The 14,084-nt window shown below is 43.7% G+C and overlaps 1 protein-coding gene across 1 annotated transcript in view; it reads left to right on the top strand.

The window, feature by feature from the left end:
* The first annotated feature begins 373 nt into the window (after positions 1-373).
* Positions 374-14,084, top strand: part of lrp1bb (low density lipoprotein receptor-related protein 1Bb) — a 131,654-nt gene continuing 117,943 nt past the window's right edge. The window contains exon 1 of the mRNA XM_068651596.1: positions 374-913. Coding sequence (XP_068507697.1) covers positions 823-913 — 91 coding nt within the window. The 5' untranslated portion in view covers positions 374-822. The remainder of the gene's footprint in view (positions 914-14,084) is intronic.

Below are 14,084 nucleotides of genomic sequence, written 5' to 3' on the forward strand. Positions count from 1 at the left end.
CATTCTACTGCCGCCCGGTGGCTGGTTTGCATACTACACAGGGAGCCAAAATAATTACTTCATAAATTGTCTAATTGTTGCCATTCTCATAAATGATTTATACAACTATATAAGAAATATAAACTAGAGACTGTTTTCCTTATTAAACTAGTTTTGGAGGTGTGTGGCCGGAACGGATTGACGGCAATTCCATGTAGTCGAATGGGCAAAGAGTGACTGGATATAAATTCCATTTAAAAGTACACTCCAGGAGGCTGCTGAGTATACGAGGCCATGAAAGTCTGCTTGCGAGAAAGTGAGGGAGCAAAATGACTTCACCCCCCCCTCTCTCTGCACACTCCTGCCCCCCACCTCCCCGAGTTTAAATTCATTGCCTGTGAGGCTGATCCAGTCCAAGCAGACTGGCACCCGGCACCCGGCTGACCGATGCGATGAGCTGCGCCACCTTGACGACATTGAATCAGTGAGGGAAAAGAAGACGGGAAGAGCCCAGCCACTTGTCCATCTTCATTCGCCTCCCATCCCATCATCCCATCCCATCCCTGGCCGCTCCTCGCTCGCGCTCTCTCTCGCTCTCGCACTCGCTCTCATCAGCCGCACGGAGCCGAGTGCATGCGTCGGGGAGCGGTGGGGGCGCGCTGGCTGCACCGCATCCTCTGGACATCTCCGAATAACGGCGCTTAACAACCGCGTGGCGGTGGTGGAGGAGACCGGAGAGGAGGGAGGGGGGGAGACTGGAGCTGGAGCTGGACCTGGGCCAGGAGCGAGCAACGGGACCGGGGGGACGCGCCGTGGCTCCTGATAAGCCCGCTCTCCGAAAACATGTCCGAGTTTTTCCTCCTCACCTTCTTAGCCCTTTTCTCGGGATTATTTCCATGCATCGAGCCGTCGCCGGGGACGGATGAGCGCAAAGGTAAGGGACAGTCGGGGTGGGGTGGGGTGGGAGTGGGGGGGCGCTTGCTCAACTTGGCACCTTCAGTGGTAAACGTGCGCATTGTGCATGAACCGCATTCCTCAATTGTTCCGTGCATGCGTGATGAGGTGACGAGCAGAGTTGGACTTCTTTTCTTTTGCCGTTGTGACACTGTGACGTATAGCAGCACATGGAGTTGCGTATTTGCATCGGGGGGGGGGTGCTGGTGGTGTGTTGGGGGGGTCATAGTCACGTTCGGCGTATGCGTGCACGCGCTATCACAGTGCAGCAGGTGAACGTCTCCTCTCCTCTCCTTCGGGCTGTGGAGATTTGGCTCCTAATCGGCACTGTGGGAGCAGCGCATGTGGGAATGCAAAACGCGAAGCCGGTTCGGTTGCGAATCGAATCACATGGACATTCAATTTGAAGAGAATACTTTTCAAATTTTAGTTCATATATAGCTGGGGATATTATATATATATATATTTTATATTTATATATTTATATTTTATGTATATATATATATATATATATATATATATATATATATATATATATATATATATATATATATATATATATATATAATAGTTTGTGTACGTGTGTGTGTATAAAATATCTTGTCAATATGCTCACCAATATTGTCCAATATTGAATATTTGTCTCATGTAGCAAAATCTCGTCAGAAAGTTTACATAAGCAACGTAGGCAAGCCATCTTTTTGAAAACTTTACTTTTTCTGGTGGAGTTAATTAATGATGTGATGACCTTTGTTGCACTTGAGCCTGGAGGTCGGGTCGCATTTCTCAGAGTTTCGTTATTTTCCAGAAATGTCAAGTTTACTTATTGAATTCCTCTCAAAAGCCAGGGTGATATTCAAAAAAAAAAAATTGTGCGTTTTTGTGTTTGTGTCTATAATTTGCCCAGCAGTCACACGAGGGAAAAGAAAACACCAAATTACTGTTTACCTCTGTTACTGTGCATGAAATGAAAAGACCAACCTCGAGGATGCACTGAGCAGGGAAATAAGAGCACCTCTGAAATGTTCACATGTACACTCGCTTTGAGGGTCTTTGTGAAAGCCAACGAGAATTAATGCGAGTGCTGTCGAAAAGGCTCGTAATGATAACGGCTCGTAACAGCAAAGTTGCTTGTCAGCCTAATTAGTCTGATATTAATTTGCTTTGTGGTAGCCAGCATTGTCATGTCCAATGCCAAGTGGTGAGCTCGTGCTTTCGGCCGCTTGCAATTTCCACTATTCTGAGAGCTCATTGATGGAATTGTTTGGCTGTGAATGAAATGAATCAGCAATAAAAAAAAAAAAGAAAATCAAGGATGTTTGTAATGTGCGCTCGGTTATGGATGATTTGACAGTAATGGCGGACATGTTCAGCAACTTATTTGGTTCGATAATATCACAGAGGTCTAAAGAAGTGCACGTTTACAATCGGGAATTATTATTTAATTATTCCAGCCAGCTACGTAACATTCAAGATATAGAATGATTTTTAGAATTTTTGTCATTCCTAATGACATCCAGCATCTCCTTTTGACACTTTAACAAATTTGTAGAGATCTCCAGAATGACTCTTTTAGTGAATGCAAAATAGTTTATTTAATTAATTCAAACGAATAGATTTTTTTTTTTCCCAAATTGGAGATTCAGCTTGTCTTGATCAAGCTACTACTACTTTTCACATCTCCCTTTAAAAAAAAATAATTAAAAAACTCCACAAGAGGACACAAAAGGACACAACCTCGCATTATTGTTGCACGACACAATCGAAACTCATTTCAAATTTGTTTTTAACGGGTGCTGCCTCACAAAAGGAAGGTGCCACCGCAGAGCCAAAATTGAGAAATCCAACCTTGGCCAAGATGAATGTTAACGGAAAATCGGAGAGTTGCTTTCATTGGTGCACTTCTGTGTTTTGTTGACCTTTAAAGGTTGGCTTTCTTTCTTTTCATCTGGGTTTACATATTTCACTGGGAGACATTAACGCAAAACCAACGGCCAGCGCGCCAAAGCCTCCTTTGGGGCTCGCGTTTCAACCTCAGCCACCGGTGTTCCTCAGGGCGCCACCTTATGACCGCACTTTTTTTCACCCGGTGCTTGGCGAAACCACATGTGGATTGCATTTAGTGCAGAGTCAATAGAAATTGCAAAGAGGAGGTCCGAGTGCCGGACTGAAAAAGAGGTGATGTCAAAACATGAGTCAGCATCAGAATTGGGGAAAAACCGCCAACTGCGATTGTTATTGCCGTTTATGTTGCTTCCATCCAAGAGGCAGGCGCCCGCCCGCCTGCCCGCCCGCCCAACCGCCTCAGGTGCTCTTTAAGTCTCGCTTGTTCTTGGCTGAAAAACCAGACGAGTCGTCAGAAACTTGGAAATGAGCATTGAGCAGATGAGCCACTCGAGGCAAAGCTCAGCGTTTGGAGTGTTGGAGCACGTTTGACATTTCAGCGGCCGTTACTGGTTTGGCGAGGTTGTTTGAGGTAATAGCCGAGTCAGCGTTTGCCTACTACCTATGTCAGTCTCCGGCACGCTCTGAAGAGACTTGAAAACAGCTGACAGATCCAGTCAGGGATGGCAGCTAAGTGTTGCTGTCATCAATCCTGGTCGGGGCAGAGGTGATGTATGGCCTCCAGCTGCACTCCTAGGGACACCGGCCGTCCGTCTCGGTCAGAGTTGCTGAGTGAAATCAATGAAGGTCAAATGTACTACTGTAGGGGGCGCTAAAGACCCATTTTCTTGTTTATAGTACTTGGGTCATAAATCAAAACATTTTCACCTATGTGTCTGCAAAGTTTGGAGATTATTATTTTTTTATATATAATAACAAAAATAGAAATAAAAGAATAATAATAATAAACAACAAAAATCATCCAGCATCCATCCATTTTCCATACCACTTAAATAATAATAATTAGTACAGAATATATTCAAATACATTTGCGGGAGCCAGAAAAATCAGTTCGCAGATCAAACCGGCTCCAATTGAATCAGCATTAGATTGTCTGGTAATACAAACGTCGTTGGCTTCAAAGTGACACATGATATTGATTAGTAATCGAAAAAGGGGCCTTACATTTTCAAATCTAATAATCTGACACGTTGATGTCCTCAGAGGACTCATTGCGTGCGCCGGGGGGGCTCTTATGAGTTTTTTTCTTTTTTTACCCACGTGATACTTAATTGCAAATGTGATTAATGAATCAATAAATTTCCCGCCGAGAGGCCCGGCGATGCTGGAGTCAATTCCGAGAGAGTGTCTCGGTCATGTCGTGAAAGCGTGGCGAGAAATGGAAGTAAAAAGAGTATATCAATTATGAATGGAGGAAAATGCAAGTGCTTTATTGCCAGATATTCTAATGAGAATAGGTCTCGGAGGGGCAACGGTAAAATAAAATGAGCTGGGTGTCGTTGGGGTTATTATTGGCTGATGGATATGCTGCAATGCACCGTCAATTGAAAAGTAAGCCTGACGTCACGCGGGGAAAAAAAACGCCCCACAAAAATCGTCAGAGCAGACGTGTTGCCGACAAATCAGCTGCGCTGTAAAGGTTAAAATTAGTATGCGGGCTTATTGCAGAAAGGCTGCTGAGGTTTTTTTTTTTTTATAGGCGACCTATACGATGATTTATTCCTTTCGGGAAAACGTAATTTATTTTTCAGGATTTTGAAAATTCCTCCACGCTTTGTAGCGACGGCCCGCTTTGAAAAGCGAAACCTGAATAAAACAAACATAACGTGTCGGAAGGAGTGCAAAATGCGCACGCCTTCAACTAAGTGTCTGTTAGTCAGTCGCTTTGAAAGGGCAAAGGGCAACGCCCGCAGGAACAAGTACATTATTCCGAGTTCTCTCCATACTCTCGCACGCTGTCGGAAGAAATTGAAAAACCCCGCTGACTATTTATCTGGCATCTTGCCGTCATGTAGCAAACATAGCAAGTAGCTTGTTTTGCCATGGGATGTTTTATTCTTTCTTGTGTCATTAGCCTTAAACATCATCTTGAACTTTTCTCGCTGCTTATCTGCCAGCTAAAAAAAACAAAACATTCTTGGCATTTAACGAGTTAATACAATTTCTTTGTTTGCCGCTCTGATAATTAAGGCCTATTGATTCCTCGGTGCCGCTTAAAGCTTCTGTCCAAAATTGAACACATCATTTGTAATAATTCATTCCCTCAGCCAATGAGAATCAATGAGGAGTCCAAACAGTTTGGATAATGGAATCAAAATGTCAAAATGATCGGCCCGCGACATCACAAGCGTCGCGACCCCGGGCGGAATCGGCGGCAGGGCCCGATGACGGCGCGCTAAAGCTAGCCGGGGACTCGCTCGCCCAGCTGCCACCTGGCACGGGCCGAAACCTCACTGGACTCCATCTCGCCGCCTTGGCCCAAAACAGCCCGACACACAGGGAGGGATTCATCCCCCCGAGGAAATTCATTCAGCAGACAAGCCTAAAGCCAGTTGATGCGTTCCTCTTAAAGAACAAATTACAAACCCGAGTCATTAACATCTTTCCACTTCCTTTGGTTTGAAGACTGGAAAGGCAGCAGGGAGCACACTCAAACAAAAATCTGCATTTTGATTCCATCTTTAATCATAAGATGTATAGGCAACGTTAAAAAAAAAAAAAAAAAAGGACTAAATCTACAAATTAGTATGCTGCCTTGTACTCCATTAACCGAAGACACATGCGATCCAAAGCTGCTTTGACACACAAACGGCGCGCGGCACGCACATTCAGCCTCAAATGAAAATCTGCAAAGTGTGTGTGTGTAGCCGTTTCCTTTCCTGCCAGAGCTAATTGTAATCCAACAGACTTCGATGGCGAATGGAGGCCGAAAGCCGGCATCGTTCTCACGTCACCGTGCGAACGCCCAACAACTCTGCACCTTGTTTACTGTCCAGCGCGTCGCGTTTAGACACACTAAGAATACCTCGAGTCGCTCCAAGCCCGACTTTGCACTTTAACAGGCTTTTAGGTGTAAAATATTTGTGAGATCGAAAGATGAATAATTGAATGCGCTTTGATGGAACAAGTTGGTGAATTGCAAGATCTAAAAGAAAAAGCCAGGCCGCCTTACCTGCAGCGGCAATTCCCCGGTCGGCGGGCGCCTGCCGTGGATTCTTGACTCGTTACTTTTGTGTTGCAATTTGAGAAGGTGCGCAAACACAGCAGCATCTGGCGTCACATTGAAGATGCTTCCCTGACATGCATCTGAGCGGTTCACCATCTTTGTTCTCTCGCTCCATCGGACGAGCACACTCATTAACCGCGCTCGCAGCAGTCCCAGTTCAGCCGTGTTTGTTTGGAGACGACACCTTTGATAAGATTAGAGCAATTCCGCCGCCTTGCGTGGTTTCGGCGCCTTCTGATTTCTTGCCGGCTGATTGTAAATGTGCGCAAGTTAGGTGCCATGGACCTCGCCGCTCCCACAAGAGATTAAGCACTGGCGCCTCCAATGTGTTGCTTGTATCCGCCGCTAGCTGCCCGCTGATAAGAGTCACTTGTTTCTGAACAGGTACAAAAAAACAACAAAGGTCTACGTTGACCTTCAGGATCCGTACTTGGATGTCGCACACTCAAATTTACCGTCAAACTAAATATAGAACAAAGAGAATTATATTGGTATTTATTCAAAACAACCACATAACTGTAAGCTTAATGCTAACACATGCCGAAGACGGGCTAACGAATAGCATTTATGTGACGGGTTTATAACGACGGACAATATAACCGTATTCACAGGTATATATTCTTTATCCTCTGCCAAAAACAACACCCCATTATTATTATTATTATTACTCATTCACAGTAGTCAAGTGAAACTTGATTGTTTGTAATATTTAAATATTCGAAATAAAAAACAACAACTCTTCACTCATGAATGCATTTTACTGACACCCAGTGGCCAAGATGCACACTACAGTAGTCCACCATGAATTTTTATTCTTAAAATTCCATCTATTTTTTCTTCCAAGTACAATCTAACATGTAACAAACAGGCTTCATCATTTCGTTTGCTATTTGATTGTATTCACACTCAGATTTCAAACAAAAGGTGAAAGTGAACGCAATGTCGACACAAGCGCCTCTCGCGCCGCACTTCCTGTGATTTCCACTCGAGGTGGAAGCGGTGATTTTAACACCAAACATGCGAGAGGAAAAAAAAAAAAAAAAGGCCCTTTTGACGAGCAGACTTGTTTTAACAAGATGTGACTGAAATCATCAACCACCTACCAGTGTGTCAAATAAATTATTTTTATTTTAGACAAATATAAATAGGAAACACATTGTCCATGTGCAAAGCAGAAAACGATTCTTTTATTTATAAAAATAGAAATAATCCAGGAGTCATTATTGATTAATCGATGCCATAATTGAATATCAATTGTTGTTATCTCGTCGGCAATTGTCAATTTCATCGACACGCTTGTGACAATGAGTGAGCATATGCTCTTGATGTTTTTCTAGCTCTACTCGTCATTGTCGACGTTTAGCCGCGGGCCTCCCTCGCTGCTGCCGACGTTATTTTGCTGTTGTTCAAATAAAGTCGTTTGGGTTTTATCATTGAGAAAATAGTCTCATCTTGGATTTATGAGCTCATTGACGATGCGGCTTAGTGCTGCGGGCTTCAATCTGAATAAGAAAAACAAATGAGGCTCACATTAGCGGCACACTTGATAGCTCCGACTCGCTTTAGCTAAACTAAGTTCATATTTGTACTCATCTTTAAAATCACTGTGTCACTCCCTAAATATTAAATCACCTTTTACATCTTTGCTCAGCAAAAACATTGATCATTTCTGTAAACAAAAGCCGGCAAAGCTAAAGATCATTGATTAATTTGCCCGTGCGTAGATTTCGCAATAAAACCAAACAAACGAAAACTCCAACATGTGTGGGCGTAAGAAAGTTCAAATGCGTCCATGACATGGAAGTGTAGCGTATGGGACTAATTAAGTGTAAATGAAAACTCACACGGTAGGAGGAGGCCAATCGATGGTCCACGAGGAGCAAGTAAAGGTCACACACACACACACTCGCACACACACACACACAACAGTAAATGACGTCGCGCCTATCGAGGATGCATTTACTTGCTATCTGACTCTTCGCACTCCATCGTTCGTAAACACCCGCTCACGACGAGGAGTTGGAGTGCAACTAACGAGCCGCAGACGACATCTTAGGAGACTTTCTCCAATAAAAATAATACATTCATTTGTAATGCATGGTGAAAAATCACAAGAAATCATGTTTGATAAAAAAGCCACAGTCACACATTGCCAGGACTGCATTAGCACGTCCGTGTTTGTTCATTTTGTTAATTTAATGAGCTTCTTTTGTTCTCCTTTCTTTGCCTTTGATTTTCTTCAGTTGTTTTGTTTGCAAATGCTGCTTTTTCTTAGGTGAAGAACATGGAGTTGCCTTGTGAATGGAAAAAAAAAAAACCCAAAAAAATAGAATAAGGCAGCTTTGTATTGCCTTTTGATTCCACTCAACATAAATCAACTTTAATCCTAATATTAATTAATTTGGACTGTCCTTTAGGCTCGGGTGAAGCAAAGCAATGTGTTTTTAATGTACACGCTGAATTTCGCATACGCAAGGTAACTCATTATGCTCATAGTTCATATCCAAACAACATAATACATAATCCAAATAAAATCGGAATACCGAAGAGCTCTTCTTCAAGAACAAAACAAAAACAGATTCTACAGTGTTGTCTAATCCAAATCCATCATTGTAAAATGTCACATCTGTTGCATATTTGCGAAAGATTAATAGAATAATGGATGGGACCATATGATGCCGCGCTATAATATAATAATCATTTTATCCTTCTCGCGAGCATATGCCGTATGCAAAGAGTCAGATTAAACGTGTTGTCAAATTAGAACCGTATCTGGATTAAAGCACGCGTGTAAACAAACGCTCTAATTTTGAAGCCGGTGCCATGCAATTTGAAATCATCTCTGATTTCAAGCTTGATATTCTTTTACTTATTAATTATTGCATAGTAATTGGGTGCTTGTGTTCACCCTAACAAGTGTTGGCTGGCCTTTTTTTTTTTTTCAAAGAGTTGGGACATTTGGGGACGCCTCAATATCTTTCATTTCCACGGCTGTGTAAATGGCTGCCCGCGGCAGCGTCTCCCTATGGCCGGCCAGCTCTTCATTATTAAAGCCCCCTCGTCGACCATCCTCCACACTTCTCTGACCTAATGACTTCCTGGAGAGACCCGGCTGCCTTTAAAGTGCATTTCTATTTTGCACTTCTTGTGTAGCAGGGAGCCAAAGCGGCGCATCATTGTTCTTTATAGCATCTGCTCCGAGGAGAAAATGGCCTCATCTTTTTGTGGCATTAAATATTGATGGCTATTTATAGATACTCGGAACAGAGCTTAAGTGCAAGAAAAGAAGAGAAAAGTGCTTTGGAATTTAAATTCACTTTAGGCTCACTTTTCAGTCAAAGTGAAAGTCTGAATTTGGGCTCATCGACGTGAAAATAATGGTTTACGTATTGGCGATGACGGGCGGAACTCTCACCTATCATAAAACAAAAACATTCGAAGCCATGAGGCAATATATCGTTATCGTTCAACACCGCCATTTTGAGGTAATGAACGATTACGTCACCAAAAGGGCAACTTCAAGATTCAAGAGTTGACCACAATGCAATTGTCTCTTTGCACCCCGAGACTCCGTTGCCCGAGGCCAGCGCTACGGTTGTGTTTTCGTGCATGTACAAGCTAAGCGAGGTTGACATTTCCTTTCATGTCTCTGTCATGGAGGTGTAATTTCAAGCGTTACTCGTGACCTCATCCTCTTGAACTCAACAGGCACACAATACAATCAATCCATTGCAGATCACCGGCTTTCGTAAGTGAATTTGCGCCCGTGTGTGTGAATCTTCAATGTTAGAGACACACTTGGAAAAGCTACCTGGAAAATAGAATGATATTCTGAAGCTACCCGCAAGAGAAATGTAGCAAATTAGGCTAAGCTACTTGTGTCGCCAACGACCGGGTAGTGAATACCTGCTCAACCGAACATACGTCCTTCCATTTGTTTTGGATCTTGACGCCATCTTACTTTGGAGATTGTAAAACTCGTGTTGTCATTTGTTCAGGTATAGCCGAGTCGATTGACGCGATCTACGCTTGTGCCTTTGTATCCAGCTGTGCGCTAGCTTCCCTGCCTTATCAGATGATTCACAACATCTTTTTCTTCACCATCTCTGGCGGATAGCTGTGTGACATCAGACAACGAGATGCATTTAAGGTTTAGAATTCCCGGGGCAAAAAAAAGGAGCCTCTGTCGACACTCCTGTACTATACATGATTACAAAAGTCGCTTTGCTACTGAAACGCTAAGCGGCTACGGAGAAATACTCTTAAGCTAGTAGCGCTTCGATGTCTTCTCTTTCTAAGAATGCCTCGTCACAATAGTCATTATCTACGGTGGAGTGCTACATTATGTTCTGGCACAAACGCGCCTAGCTAACGCTAAAGAAAGGAAAACGACCCATTCGCGCTTCGAGTAGCGCTTAAGTGAGGCGGAATTGTGCGCACAAAGTCAACAAATAAGTCAACGGAGCATAGGATCGCTTTCCAGTCCTTATGAAAAGACGGCTGTCGCTACATATTGCGGTGCTTCTGCAATATCAGCCGTAAAGCTTTTATTGTGTTTTTTCAAATGCGGCGTTGGCTTAATACCAGCATGAGATGCACAAGACTTTTTTTTTTTTGCCAAAAGAGCTAAAGCTGCTTTGATGATACTTTGCTCCCAACTAGTGATCTTCTTTCCTCAAAAGCTTTCCTGGGTGAATCGTGGTCTCTTCTATTGATGCAGATGCTTTGAAATCAAATGCCCAACATGAATTGTCATTATAGAGCACAAGAGTGAAAATGTGCTGGGAGGTCTGCTGGGAAAGGTTGACGACAGGAAATGTGCTGCAGAAACCGCATGAGTTGAAGTGATGACTTTATTCCAGCCGCTTGTGTTGTTACGCCAAACAAAGGCTTTGTTTTTAGTTGTCTATTGTTTTCATCTTTTTGTGCATTTCCACCTTGAACTTAGTGAGGATGTCGACTGAAGATACCAATTTAGGAGATAGGACTGAGCTTGGAATCCCATATGCCAAGGGGGAAAAAAAAAGACTCTGAAGATGAATCTCCCTGCTGTTTTATTGATACGGGAGTCAAATGGCATAGCTTGGATGGCGTTCATTATTCTGGTGAAGAGCGCTACAGAGGAGCGCTTTTAGAATATTCAACAAACACCATTGTGCCGTTCTGGGACAAGCATTCGAATATTGCTTCAAATGATCCACTTGTCTTTTTTTCCTTTTCTGTTTGGAGAACTGCGACAACTTTGATGACGGCTATGTCTGAATTGTTAACACTTTATCTTTCCAGTGGAACGAAATAAAAGTCCATCCATCCAGCGCTAATCGTGGGGCAATCATGTCCGGGCAATGGCAAGCAGCGCCCATCGACTTTAATTGAATTGTTGAAATGTATTTATGATCCTGCTCCCAGCCACTTGGAACGTGGTCTGTATGCGGTTTGTTGTTTCTCAACCATCCCAACATCAATATTTGAAATTTGTTTTGTAATTCCAGGCCGGCAAAGACACCCAAGTCGTAATGAATTGACTGTTTTTCAAAGCTCAAGCTACATCCCAAGGGCCAAACAAACATGCCGCTCTTTGGTATGCCGTGGAGAAAGTCTCAGCCTCTACGTTTCAGCAAATAATTGCTCGGGATTTACATGCACGCTGTCGTGACAGTCTGAACAGGCAGACAGACTCAAGGATTCCATTTGCTAACTTGGACAGTTGCGGGGAATATTTTTAGAGCATGTGTAGGTGTCATGTGATCTGCAATTGTCATCTTGACTGACTGCGAGTAAAAATCTCATCTCGGTGGTGACTGCGTGGCTGCTTTTGTCATTTTGTCACATGCGTTTCGGCAGGCAAACGTCGCCGTAGCATCCGCCTTGCCGCTCCCCGTCTAAGATGGGATTTACCGATAACGATAATGGAGTCCGGGACCCCCCTCGGTGCACCCCGGTGCTGCTGTCGAGCACCTCCGCCGTGGCCCGCAAATGAAAAAGTGGCCACGGACCATAAAATGGAAACCCCGATAGACTGAGCCAACACATTTAGCGTGAAACATGGTGTTTACATTCTAACGTTGCCAATTTGCCGCTTAAGAGCAAGCATTATCAGTTCCGTGGAAGCCAAGATAATTGACTGAGAATTAGATTATCTCTGTCCAAACATGATTACGGCGTAGCTTAGTGGGCGTCTGCAAACGTTGATCTGTTGCAGGCTGTTGATGCCCAAATTCAATCACAGAGAGGCTATTGATGAAGACATCATTGCGAGACAAAGAACCGCCCGCCCGCCCGCACAAAAGAAGACGGCGCTACGGACAACACCTTTTGTCGGAAAGCCATTTACTTCTCTGTGGGATTGTAAAGATGTTTTCTCCCAAAAGGGCCACTTTGCTCGACCGACCAATCACGTTTCTTGTCGGGGGATAATCATTTTTCAATGCTCGCTGCAATCTTCAGCTCTCTGTGAGGTTGTTCCAAAGATTTGACTAGTATTGCAGTGAGTAACTTCTAATCATAATGTAAGAGCCCTCACGGTCTCGGTCCAACCTACGGCGAGTACGTGGCTCCCGGAACGTATGTGCCTTCATGGCCTTGCTCTTTCATAGTTCTTGCTTGATGACCTCGGTGCAATTTGGAGCATTAATCAAAAGTGATGGAATAGCTCTTTTGCTTGCATTATGTTCACGTCACATAAATCAGCAGCCATTTAGAGACGATTGCCACTATAAACCTTGGCTTCCGGGTGGAGGGTACGTTTCGGTCATTAACAGAACGTGCTCGACGTTGAACCGCTCTGGTTTTGATTGTCTGGTTAGTATGAAGAAAAAAAGATGGATGAACGACTTTGAAATTGGGTCACTTGTATTTCACCCTGCCGCCGTATGGGTGAGTTGAGTTAGAGCAAAGGTGTCAAGCTCATTTTTTGTTGCGGGCCATTAATGACTTAAACAGAATTTTCCAATTTATCTTGAAATTGGGATTATAACAAATTATTTTTTGCAATATCTCATTGCTATTAAAAGGAAAGACAATATAGAGGTTTGGTATTCTAACAAGAAACATTGAGTTGACACATGATTTTAATTTTCCGGACCACGTAAAATGATGCGGCGGGCCGAATCTGACCCCCGGGCCTCGGGTTTGACGCCAGTGTGTTAGAGTAATTTTAAAAAAAGTCATCTTGGGTCAAAAAAAGCTGTCCTCACACAACTGATGACAGTTGCAGACTGTCAAGCAGTATTTTAGCCGGTCATGGGCTTTAGGAAAGTAATGGCTGCCTCTTTTGTTCACATTGAGGCTGACACCTCCATTATTTAGCTTGGCATATCCGTGAGAAGACATTTGTAAGCATGTTGTATATGAACGTAGCCTTTCCAAATGGCACAAATGGCCATGTCTTTTCAAAACATCCTTCAAATGCGTGCGTAGATCCTTTTTGTTTTGTCGTGTGACGTTGTAGATGTTCAAGCCCGCTCGAGTTTGTGATTAGTCATGATGTGTTTTGACAAATGCATCACTTCAGAGTTGTCAAAAACGTCGCCCGTGTTCCAACGCTTTTAATCTCGGCCGCGGCTGATGACTCCGAGATGCCACGGCGACTTAGCGAGGCGCTGTCAAATTATCCCGACAGTTGTTCTCTCTCCCGTAGTACTGACCAGCTACATTGCGACTCGCTGCTCATAGCTCATGCGTTATTCACATTTAATCAATTCTCCTGCGGGCGGGCGGGCGGCGTTTGCTCTGCCGTCTCCTCCCCGCCAAAAAAAAAAACCCAACAACAACAACAACAGGGAGAAGTAGGCAGATTGAAGTTGTCAGGCTTGCATTTAAAGGTTACGCTTGTCACCGGCACGTGGCTTTGCAACAAAAGCAACTTCTAGCAACACATCTGTCGCCTTGTATCGACACTGCTTTACCTGCAGCGCTAATAAGATTTTATAGATCTGCTGATGGATTGTCCGAGGCGGTTATTATTACACAGCGCACCTCTTATCACGACAGGGCAGAAGCTACATTTCTTTCTGCCCAC

The sequence above is a fragment of the Syngnathus scovelli genome, chromosome 8 (assembly GCF_024217435.2).
Source record: "Syngnathus scovelli strain Florida chromosome 8, RoL_Ssco_1.2, whole genome shotgun sequence".
Taxonomy (NCBI): domain Eukaryota; kingdom Metazoa; phylum Chordata; class Actinopteri; order Syngnathiformes; family Syngnathidae; genus Syngnathus; species Syngnathus scovelli.